This window comes from Ammospiza nelsoni, chromosome 22 (assembly GCF_027579445.1).
Source record: "Ammospiza nelsoni isolate bAmmNel1 chromosome 22, bAmmNel1.pri, whole genome shotgun sequence".
Lineage (NCBI taxonomy): Eukaryota > Metazoa > Chordata > Aves > Passeriformes > Passerellidae > Ammospiza > Ammospiza nelsoni.
Window position 1 is genome coordinate 3,833,333 of NC_080654.1, and position 11,985 is coordinate 3,845,317.

The window sequence follows — 11,985 nt, forward strand, 5'->3', positions numbered from 1 at the left end:
TAAGGAATAGCATGTCTCACTAAGAGCCAACAGCTTATTCAATGTGCATGTTCTCAGTGAGAGATCTGTAATAACAGGTTAATTTTACATTACAGTACTGAAGTGCAACAGAAAACACTTGGAAGTTGCACTGCAAACCATGCATTAATTGATGGTACCTTAAACACAGCTAATCTAAGCTTTGAAATTGTCCATTGCACAGAGACACAACATCTTTTCTAGCACAGCACCAGGGATTCTGGCTCTCCTGCTCCTAAATGGTGTACTACTAGAAATATTACTTAAAAATTCAAGGGAGAGGCTGCTTTTGTGCACCAAGAAAATAAAAGTAGATGTACTAAGATGAGTAACTTGTCATTTGTCACTGTTTTGGCTTACTGTTTCAGCCCTCCTGTGTTTCCTGCAATGAAAAGGGGATCTGGCTGTACCCAGCATGAAAAACCCCAGTGAACTTAGAACTCTTAGAGAACAAACTTGGAGGCTTGTGCTGCCTTCTGTGCAGTGCTGGAGCCTCTTGATGTCTACAGGCTCTTTTAGACCCCAGCCTGTGTAGAGCCAAAATCTTCCTGAAGATTTCTCTGTGAAGCTGTCTTTCCTTCCATACATGATATTCTCCAGCAGTGAAATTAGAATAATTTTAAAAGGTCTAACCTGTGTACAGGTTAGTCTGATTTGACCCCTGTTGGCCACATTTCACAAATACTAAGAATGCATTTGAGTGCTAGAGCCTTTGAGTCAACTAAAACAGAGGTAGAAGCAGCCAGCTCCCTTTTCACTGTGCTTCTGACTAATAGTACATGCAGAAAAATGAATAAATAAAATGGTGAGATGGAGGTGTATTTATAGAGATCAATTTATAGCCTTGATTCTATCCTTAATTAGCAGGCTGGTGCAAGAGCCAAAAGATGTGTGGGTGTAAGTCTGTGCACAGTAGCTACAAACTGTCATTGCTGCTGCTCAGCTCTCCTGATGTGTATTTTTACTTTTATTTACTTGGGATTTGTTACATTCTTTCACTTCTAGCTGGTTGCCTAACACAGACTTGCATCTCTGACACTATTTTTTGTACTATACCTTTGTTACTTGTCCTTTCAAGTTTTTGCAGCATCACATGAGCACTTGAGCCTGTACAGGCTTAGCTAAATCTTTTTCTTTTTTTTTTTTTTTTTTTTTGCTGTAATCTGCTCCTTTTGCAGGGGACTTCCCTTGCAGGAGCAGAGGGTAGACATGTGGAGGCAGGTGGCAAAGGGATCTCAGTGCAGAGGAACTCCCTGCAAGGGGAGGCAGAGCCAGCCCCAAGCACAGCTGGGCAGCACAGGAATGCCTTTGGATCTGTTCTGGCTCCTTTCCACTGCACACAGCCAGGTTCTTAGTTTGAGCAGAATTATTCCTGCTGCCCAGCTCCAGTGCAGAGCTCTGCTCCACTTGATGGGATTGAATTTATTCCCTTCTTTTCACCCTTTAACTCTTTCAGCTCTCAGTGATGGTTAGTTCTTGTGTTGATGAGTTAGAGGAGGTGATTATGGATGCATTTGGGAAAGTTCAGAACTGGCCACACATAGGAGGAGTGACTTCCACACTGCAGGTTCATCTCCCTTGGCACACAGCGTCCTGCCCTGCTGGGACAGCACAAACCATGCTGCCAGCAGCGTGATAAACACAGGGCACAGCAGCTGGAGAACTTGAGAAGCAAAGTGCCTTTCTTCACACCCATACCAGGTCTTGTGCTTGTACATAAGCACTTCCTTCTGTGAGGTTCTCTGTACACTCCAGGCTTCCTTTCCAAGCTGGACAGGCTGATTTTCCCCCACTGTGCTGTCACTGCCTGAGCACTGTGTGGAGAGAAGGAACAGCACTGAACAAAGGACACCCCTTTGCTGTGAGCAGCTGCAGGGTCAGGCAGGACCAGCAGTCCAGGGAACCCTAAGGGATCAGGCTGACACCAGAATCAATCCCAGCACTGAGGAAAAGCAGTGGAACCAAGTGTGTCTCTCCAAAGGTGTTTGTTTGGGATCCCCAGTGGCCTTTCTTGCACTTCCCAGCTGTTTGTGGTGTTGGGAAGGTGTTGCCTTCCTCTCGTGTCTCTGGGAGCTGCCTCTTCTGCACGGGAGGTTGGAGTGATGAATCCTTGTCATTGTTCTGTCTGCAAGAGATTTGTAGTAGAAGTGTTACATAGCTCCTCTTTGTTTTTTCAGAGTGAAAGAATTGAAAAAGGCCAAGGAACTTGAAGATACGCAGCAGCATCCCGTAGCAATGTGACATTGCTTTTCAGACTGTTTTCATTTTCTGTTTTTAGCAGAGACATGCAACAACAACAAAAATACCCACTGCAGTTCTGGAAATACCAGCTGCAGGATTTTAACAGTAATGTTTTGGTCATTGCATTTGCACTTTCATGGACAACTTTTAATTTGTTCAGCAAGACATCTTGGAACTCAATCTTCTGTTGGATCGTGGGGAAAACAAGACACCAGGAGGAAATCGTGAGTTGCTTCATTCTCCGAGGAGGAAGGAAGAAGCGATTAATTAATTATCCTTTTCATATAGGGCTGTATTAAACAACATGTGGAACTGTACAAATATTATACCAAAAATATTGTTCAGAAAAGGTGGGAATGCACAAGCAACACAAGAATGCTGTTCCTGCACCTGTCAGTCATCTCCAAGAAACTGAAGCTTTGAGAGTCTCAGTGGAGGGGCTTAGATCAGTACATCTTTATTGGGTCCATGCATCCTCATTTCCTTCGCACTCCTGTCCTTTGTGTTTTATTTAAACCTCTACAGCACACTTAATGCAACTTTTTAAATCTGCAGGTTTTTAATACATCCCGTGGGAACTTTCAGGAGGGGTTTGGTGGATGAGAGACACGGGTATTGCATGAGGAATGGAGAGAGCAGCTTAAGCAAGTTTTACACTTTTTTTTGTTTTGTATTTTTACTAGAACCTGCAAACATATCAACTGTCATGTACTTTCTCTCATATTCAGCACTTTATTTTCTAGCCTTACCTTCATGTACTATTGTTTTAATTAAGTTCTCAAATAATTTGTAAAACATGTAGCTTTTTCTCTTGTGTACTTGTCAAACCTCTTGTCATTTTGCAGAGTCACGTACATATGTTGCCTGGACATTTTATGCCACCTAAAGATCAGTGGTGCTGCATTCTGGCCAGTAAATTTCTTATTTTGGCTACTTCATCAAAATCTGGACAGTTTCTGTATATATAGAAGGTAGAAATGGAAAATGAGAAAAAAATATTTGAAAGGGAATATATTGATTAATTACTAAATATTTTATTCACAAAGGGTCAATAACTTGGCAAGATAAAATTATTATTTGTATAGTTTTGTCTGAATGAACGAGAAGAGTGTGGATGTATTGTTTGTACATATTGTATATATTAAAGAGATATGTGCATGAACTCAAGAAAAAGAAATGAACAAAGCAAAGCATTAGTGGCTATGGTCTGTAAAATGAAACAAAAACTTTATTTCACTATAAGAAACTTTATTTTAAATGTTCTTTAGAAGAACATTTTTGCTAAAGCATGACTAAATGGCAAAAAAGAGCTACTGTATTTAGACTTAGGAAAAAAAAGGCAGAGCAACATTACTTTAAAAAAAAAAAAAAAGAAAAAAAGGATATGTTTACATTTGATTTTGGCTACCAGGAGTTTGGTTCAGTTGGGTTTAATTTATGTATTCCTTCCTTCTTTTTTTTTACCCCCGTCTTTTTTTTTTCTTTTTTTTTTCTTTTTTTTTTTGCCAATGGTGCCAAGTAATGTGAATGCTAATATTGCTTAAGAAAATTAAGTTACTTTTGCAAAGCAGATAATCATAAGAGTACAAAAACCGTATCTAGCTTAACACCATACACTCACTCCAATAAAGAACACTTAGAATGAACATAAAATGAAAAAAAATAAATAAATAGTACGAAAGTAGAAAATATGTTTCACATTTTCATATCTCCTGCTGGAAGTCAGAAAATGTAATAAAAATTGCACAAAAAATTTTAAAAAATTAAGTAAAACTTAAAAAAAAAAGATGCAAACTGATCCTGTAGGGGTGTCATGGTATATTGCTATTTCCACATAGTGAGGAGCCAAAGAAATTAGATTTTTTTAAAAATTGAGCTACTAATTTAAAACTGTCACAGATTCTCAACAATGGGAACCAGTTCTGATCCTCATTACACAGGAATGTAAGGGAAGAAACTCCTGAAGTCCGTGTCATTACTTGTGGGTCACGTACATGTGTCTGAGATCAGAAACTGCTCCTGTCTGTTTGTCTCGCTCGTGGCAGTTTAAAATTTCTGAATGAACTTGTGTAAATTTGAGATTGTTAGTTTTGGAATAGTTGTTCTTGCTTGATCCCGGCCACCAACTGCAATGTTTAAACGCAAGGCTTGTTGTGAAGCCAAAAAATATTCACACATAGGAAGCTTTGAAACTGGTGTCTTTAAAAGAAGAGTAAAAACAAAGATTGTGGCAAAAAAACTGGGGTCAGTGCTCTTGGTGCCTTTTCTATAATTGTACCTGTTTTTAATTACTTCTTTTCACTGCCAGCATTGAATTACAGTAGATGTGCTATAGCTCATTATCAGAATTCTCTTGTACATTTCTGAACTGCTGCTTTATGACCTGATTCAATTTTAAAAAAAAGGGAAAAAAGCAAAACAAATGGCCTGGTGCTCACACTGTGCCTGTGGGCAGCCTCATGGCCTGATTTACTGTCTGCAATTGGAACCTTAACCATTAAATTCTCCTCTCACGCCAAAACAGAACAGGAGAAGCTGAAGAATCTCCTTTGGAATGAATTGGAAATGCTCTGTATTAGTACTGGAAGAACTCTTGACATTTGGAAACCGAAATATTGCACCCATCAGCCAGTAACGTGACAATATAGAATTGATCCGTTCCTAACAAGAGTAGTGACCTCAGTGGAAATGTTCTAACTCCTCGTCTTTACAGAAAACCATTCAGTAATATACAGAGCTATTTCAAATTTACTCTTCCAGATCCATGGGCCTGGTGGTGTATCTACTAACCTAGATCCTGCTTCAGCCAAACGTTTAAGGCTGTGCTGGCTGTGGAGCATGCAGGCAGTGCTGCAGCGCAGCTCCAGGGCTGCTGGCGTGCTCAGGGCCAGCCCAGCTCCCAAGTGCTTTGTTGTGTCGGGCAGAAACCCTTCAGTGTGTGTCACTGGGCAGGGAGCAGCTCTCCCCCGCAGTGAAGTGATTTCTTCGATCCCTCTCCTTGGTTGTGGAACTTAATTTTCACCTAAGATGTAAGTAAGTGCAGCTTTCTAGGAAAATTTGAATTCCCAAGTGCCAGGAGCCAGATCTTCTGTCTTCTGATAATAGAATCGCTCCTTTGTGAAACACATTCGACAGCAGTAATACTGTGTGAAAGAAATACAGAATATAACATGAACCCCCTCTCTGGTTGCACGCTTATGGCAGTTCCACACAATAGCTGGTGCCCAATGGGGGGTCCCCAAGACTTGCATGTAAAACTAGTATAGATGTCTTCTCTTTTGTAAGTTTTATTTTTGTAACTGTGCATGTAAAGCATCACTGAATCAATGGATCTGTTGAAGAACTCAGCTGCTGGAACCATGCAAAATGTTTTGAATTGCCCTTAAAATATGGAAAATGTTTTCTGAATGCTTTATATTCTTTCTGCTGTAAATTAAAAAAAGAAAATTTCCCCATACAAAGTGTGTGCCTTCTTCTGAACACATCTTTTCCATCCTGCTTTGAGAACAAAGTATTGCTTTAGTCACTCTAAGGAACCACAAAAAAAAAAAAAAAGTTTGTGCTCTGCAGGACCTTGTAAGAATATTGCATCTGATTTCTTTGGGGTTATGATGTGACAGTCCACAGCTTTCCTGCGAGCAGGTGCAGCCCCAGAGTTTTGTTTGCAGTTTCTCTTCAGTGGGCAATCACTTCCAGGGTTTTTTGTGAGAAACCATAAAGAGCTGGTGGCAGAATGCTTAATCCTGTTAAGCAGAGCCAAACGGCAGAATTCAAGAGGGCTGCTGATGCAGAAACCTGAGAGGTCACGTTTAATGATACAATTAACTGAGACACAATAACTATTGCACTAATCAAATATGTTACTTGTGAACTTATATGTTACTTATGTTATTTAAGAACTGGCCCTCGAGAGCAAAACTTGTACCAGACTACATGGCCAGCCCGGCAGGCAAACCTGAAAGCAGGTTCAATAAATTAATCTGGTCTATCAGGGACCGTGTTAGTACCATTATGAGCAAGCTCTTCCAAAACCCAGCTCCACAACTGAATTCGAGACTTCAATAAGAGAGTTTCTTCTTGACTGCAGAGAAAGTTTAATTAAGTTTCTCTTTTAGAATAAATCAGCATTTAATTCTCCAAATTGCTCCCATTTTTCCATCTCACATGGCTGTTAACTGCTGGGTTATTTACCATCCAGGCAGGCTGACCCGGTCCTGAAGGAAGGCACCTCCTCCCTTATCCCCGGGGCGTGGCGGGAGAGAACTGAAGACCAAACATGAGGGGGGAAAATGCCCGGGGTGAGATAAAGTTTAATGAGGGGGAAAAAGAACAGATAACTCAAAACGCGTGAGGCAAAGGCCGGCAGTGCCTCCCTCCCAGCGGAGGCCGGTGTTCCCTGGCGGAGCAGCCCCGGGGCTCCTACGGGAGCAGCACCGAGCCCGGCGTGTGACCGGCCCTGCTCCGGGCACCGACAGCACCGAGCCCGGCGTGTGACCGGCCCTGCTCCGGGCACCGAGAGCACCGAGCGGCTCCGGGCCCGCCGGGACCGGGCAGCGAGAGCGGGGATCCCGCCGGGCGGCCCTGGAGCCGGGACAGGGACAGGGACAGGGACAAGGACACCCCCGGCCCCCCTCGTGCGCTGCACGGACACGAGTGACAACACCACGGAATGCGCGTGGCTGTGGCTGTGTGTCCGTGAGTCCGTGTCCCTGTCACTGTGTGGCTGTGTCTCCATGTCCGAGTCCGTATGTCCGTGTCTGTCCATCCCCGTGTCCGTGCCCGGCCGCTCTCTCCGTTCCCGTTCCCGTCACCGTCCGGAGCGGGCAGGGCCGGCACAGCGCCCCCCAGCGGCCGCAGCGCGGCCTGCGGGGACCCGGCCATGGCCCCGCCCCAGGCCCCGCCCCAGAGCCACCGCCCCGCCCTCCGCCCTGACCGCGCCCCGCCCTCGCCCATTGCTCCGAGCTCGCCCCGGGCCCGGCCCTCGCCCATCGCTCCGACCTCGCCCATCGTCCCGGTCCCGGTCCCAATCCCGCCCTGAGCCCGCCCCGATCTCGGCCCTCGCCCATCGTCCCGGTCCCAATCCCGCCCCGAGCCCGCCCCGGGCCCGCCCCGTGACTCGTCAGCGCGGGGCGCCGCGCGCAGTTCCCGCTGGACCCGCCCGGGCGCTGCCGCCGCGGCCCCGTTCTCGTCCCTCCGCCAGAATGTGAGTGCGGGGCGAGCGGGGGATCTGGGGAGCGGGCGGGCCCGGGGCGGCGGGGGCAGGGGCTTCCGGGAGGGGCGGACACGGCGGAGGCGAGGCCCGGCCCGGCCCGGCCGTGCTTGGGCCGCCCCGCCTGAGGCGCCGCTCGGGCCGGGAGCGGGGCGCTGGCCCGGGCTGCGCAGGCCCGGCTGTCCCGCGGCCCCGGGCGCGTCTGAGGGCAGGGCCCGCCCTGCCGGGACAGCGCCCGCCGGGCACCGGGCGTTGCTGTGTTTGGGAGCTCGCAGGAAGCGCTGTCATTTCCGAGCCTGCTCACCTGGGACCGGCGCTGAAGCGGCACCGGAGGGTGGCACCAAACAGTGACAGCGTCGGTCCGAGCTTTGCCCTGGCTCCCGCCTTGTGCCTGTGCTCATTACGGGCGAGATAAAGCCAATGTGCAAATGTGTAAATACAGGAAACAGTCGGACTTGGCTGTTTGGAGTGCCAGGATAAACTAAACAAGCTTCTGATGTAAAAGAACTAAGAACATGGGAAAGGAAATTGAGTGCAGATAGTTTTAGAGATACGCATTAAAAACCTGGCCAGGTGGTGAAAAGGTAATGAGGAGTATGTACAGAAGCTCTTGCATCCATTATAAAGATGGTGAAAAGAACTCTGTTACAAATTTAAAGCTGACTGAAGTTACATTTTGTGTTTTCCAAATACTGTTTCCTTCTGGTGCTTTCTCTTGCTCCGTATCAACCATTTCAAGAGAATAGAGAAGCATCGGTGGAAAATCACATAGTTATAATAAGTATTAAGTTTTTGTATTTAATTTTTCGTAAACTACTATTGCTTGAAACTTAGTACTTGTGTTCATTTGGGAAAGAGAGAACACCCTGAGCCCTCACTGCTCACTCTTTGAGGCCTCTGGAGTGTTGTTGGAGCTGTCCCTGCCTCATTGCAAACCCCTGCTGCCTCTTAGCACAGCAGGCAATTTGTTGGAAGGATCTTTGGGATGCTGCACAACTTGCACCCACTGTCAGCTGTTAAAACACCATTTTTCCAGTAATAAACTGCCTTGTGTTTATTACAAGGATACAAATTCCCGGTTTTCAGGACTGTCAGGTGTGTAATGATGCCTTTCTTTACTGCAGGTCGGCCAATGTCCCTGGGAGCTCAAACATGGCTGCTGGCAGCAATCGCCGGCTGCAGCAAACCCAGCACCAAGTGGATGAGGTAAAGTCTGCTCTGGTAGTAGTGTCAGCCTCTTCCTGAAGGAAACATGTGCAATTAAAGGGGTTGTTTTTTTCCAAAGCAGTTTTCCCTTCATTATATGAAGGGGAAGCAAAGAGAGGTTCCCAGTGTGCAAACATTAGCAGCAGTCTTGGTGCTTGAGGAGTTGGCATAAGTAAAGACAAAAACCTTTGTTTACAGAGAACAAGCGTTTTTTTTCATCAGTAGCTATGAGAGCTGGCTACCAATGTGATTTTTGTGGAATCCAAAAGCCAGGCTGGCTGGCAAGTATTTCTTGGCGTGGTTTGCTATCATGTTTATTTTCCTCAACTCCTTCTGAGGCAAGTCAGGAAGTCTTTCCCAGGTTTGAAGACATGCCAGCACTGCTGACTGTGGAAACCCAGAGCACTGGGAATATTTCCCTGTCTGCTCTGGGGTGCCCTGACCCCCAGGGCAGCACTGACTCTGACCCTCATTCATGGAGAAAGTTTCCCAGACTTCAAGATAGGCTGGAACCCACAAAAGTGTGAAATAGATTACGGAGAGCAGTGTAGGTGTATCACTTGGTGAGAAATTGAGGTTTTGGGATTTTTAGTGTGTTGTGAATGGCAGCACGATGGAGGGCACAGGGTGTTGAGTTTCTTCTTCATGCTTCTTCTTCCTTCTTCTCCATGGGTTTGGGTGGCATTTTGTAATTGGGCAGAAAAGTCTGCATTGCAGCCCTGTGGGATCAGTTATTGGGTTAAAAGGGGAAATAATCCAGGTGTCAGCTCTTAATTGGACAGTTTAGTCTGAAGCCCTTGTACCAAGAGATTGTTGGCCATTTTGTGCCTTCTAATGAAAAGCTGCTGAACTCACAGCAGTGAGACTGTTTTAGTGATAAGAAACAATAAACACCTGAGTGTGAACGTGAACTGCTGTCTCAGTGCCTTCAATCCAGACCCAGAGAAACCATACCACAACTGACTTTATAAAGTAGGCATTCAGGGCTTCTAGCCACAGGTGGATCTCGTAGTTTTCTTTAACCTTGTGGCTGCATATACTAAAAGATAATAGCTCCTGCTTGTGAGAAAACACTGAGTGCCTTGTGGAGCTATCTCTGGCTGTGCTGCACTGTGTGGTCTCTCACTGCACTGCTGCAGGTTGTTGACATCATGAGGGTGAACGTGGACAAGGTCCTGGAGCGGGATCAGAAGCTGTCAGAGCTGGATGACCGCGCTGATGCCCTGCAAGCAGGAGCCTCCCAGTTCGAGACCAGCGCGGCCAAGCTGAAGAGGAAGTACTGGTGGAAGAACTGCAAGGTAACCCTGGCCTGTGAGCCTGCTCTGTGCCTGGAGCACTTCACAGTTTGTGTCTCACAAGGCAGAAAGTGTTTAGCCAGTGTTTTGTAAGTCACAGCATCTAGTTTTTAAAGCATGGCATTAAATTAACAAACAGTGTGTTACTGGCTGTGCTGCCCTAGGCAGGGTCTTGTCTGGTAATGGCCAGAAGGGAAGCATGTCAGTAATCTTGAGAAACAAGAAGAAAAGGTTAAAAATGCATAGCTTGAATTAATGTGTGGGGAAGTATTAGAAAGTATTAGAAGAAGCTCACTCAGACTCCTGTACTTGTAGCTGTTGCCAAAGGTTGGAATCATCTTTGGTGAGTAACACAACAGCTTGTGCATTTATTGGGACAGGCTTTTTGTGAAGAAACCCTTATTGCTCTGTGTGCCTGTGTGCATGGCCTGCCACCTCTGAGTGCTGGTAGTGGATTGAGCTTGCTGACTGGAGAACCTTTGCTTGCCACTTTAGATCTGACAGAGAGTGCTGAAAGTCCCTTGCAGGGGCTGATTTCCTGTTCCCTGAGGGGCACTTGGTGCTGTTGCATGGTGTGGAGTAAGTGTTGTATGTTTGTTTTTTTTTTCACAGATGTGGGCAATATTGATAGGTGTTGTTGTCATTATCATCATCATCATTATTGGTAAGTTTGACCAAAATGGGGATTTCTCCTGGGTTTGGAATGGATAGTGTTAATTTGCTGACTGGTACAGTGTAGGCAAAGGGAGGATACTCAGATGGAAATATATCCAAAATGAATTTGAAATAGCAGTGATGGATTTAACAGCAGTTGCATGCAGTGAGTGGCACGCTGTGATAATGTGGGAGCTCCAGTGCTGGAATCTCACCCAGGAGTGAGGGTGACAAAGGTGAAAGTGAAAACAGGAAGGGCTTGGAAACCAGGAGCAGACCTGGGTTTATTTTACAGCTGCAGAAGTGTAACATGAGATTCCACACTCTGTCCTTGTCTGAGAGCTCTTATCATCTGCCTTGGCTTCCTGCTTTGTTGTGGCAGTTACGAGTGCACTGCTGTACCAGGGAGCCTTTGAGCAGAGGTTTGGCTGCTGGGTGAAATGAGACTAAAGGTGGGTTAGGATAGAGAGCCATGGATGGAATGGTTCAGTCTTTGAGTCTTCATGTAATTGCCAAGGGTTTAAAGGGAAGACAAAGTTTTCAAGTTTGTGCTGTAACAGTAACAAACACAGCAGTAACCACTGAAATCAGAGACATAGTCCTGGTGTACAAGCGCAAGGGAAAAAACTAAGAAAACCAACATGGGCAAATTCTTAGATTTAAGAGGGATTTATCTTTATTATCTTAAATTCTTAAAAGGCAGGATTGTTATGGCGAGGGGCTGAAGGACATCATCCAACCTTTTTCTTCTCTTTGTAGTCTGGAGTGTGTATTCATGAATTACAAGAAGAAATTCAATTCAACTGAAGGTGCCTTTGGGAATCTACTTCAGCCTCTCCACTTCAAACCTGCTGCCTTCTCAGCCCGTTTACTGCTGTTTAAAGCAAACCTATTTTGATTACCGAGACGTTAACTAACCTTACTGGTGGCCTTAAGACACTCCTGTCATTAATTACTAACCAGCACAGCTCACGGTGCCTCCCTGGGCCGGGCCCCGCCCCTCGGCCCCGCCCCTCGCTCCGACCACGCCCAGGGGCGGGGTCGGCGCCGCACGTGGCTGCGGGGCATGCGCGCGCACGGGGGCCGCGTGCGGCGCCGCGTGAGGGGCGGGGCGGCGCCTCCGCCCGCGCTGGCCACGCCCCCCGCGCGCGGTCTCCTCCAATAAAGCGGCTCCGACCCCGCCTCCGCCTCCTCCTCTGTCCGCGGGGCGCGGCGCACGTGGCGCGGGTGTGTGGGAGCGGGGCCGCCGCGTGCGCCGCCTTACGTAACGGCGCGGGGCGGGGGCGCGGCCCCTCAGGGCGCTCCCGGCCCGGAGCGGGCACAGCCCGGGGTCGGCGGGAGAGGCGCGGCCTCGGAGGGGCG

At 46.9% G+C, this 11,985-nt stretch overlaps 2 protein-coding genes across 6 annotated transcripts in view; both read left to right on the top strand.

The window, feature by feature from the left end:
• CAMTA1 (calmodulin binding transcription activator 1) overlaps positions 1-5,720 on the top strand; it is a 241,005-nt gene extending 235,285 nt beyond the window's left edge. For all 5 annotated transcript variants that reach the window (XM_059487707.1, XM_059487702.1, XM_059487703.1 and 2 more), the window contains one exon: positions 2,196-5,720. In XM_059487707.1, the coding sequence (XP_059343690.1) occupies positions 2,196-2,259 (64 nt within the window). In that variant the 3' untranslated portion in view covers positions 2,260-5,720. The remainder of the gene's footprint in view (positions 1-2,195) is intronic.
• Positions 5,721-7,225: 1,505 nt separating this feature from the next.
• Positions 7,226-11,804, top strand: VAMP3 (vesicle associated membrane protein 3). The gene is made up of 5 exons (XM_059487482.1): positions 7,226-7,462; positions 8,593-8,674; positions 9,814-9,972; positions 10,582-10,633; positions 11,383-11,804. Coding segments are annotated over exons 1-5 (315 nt in total). The 5' UTR covers positions 7,226-7,460; the 3' UTR covers positions 11,403-11,804.
• Positions 11,805-11,985: the final 181 nt, after the last annotated feature.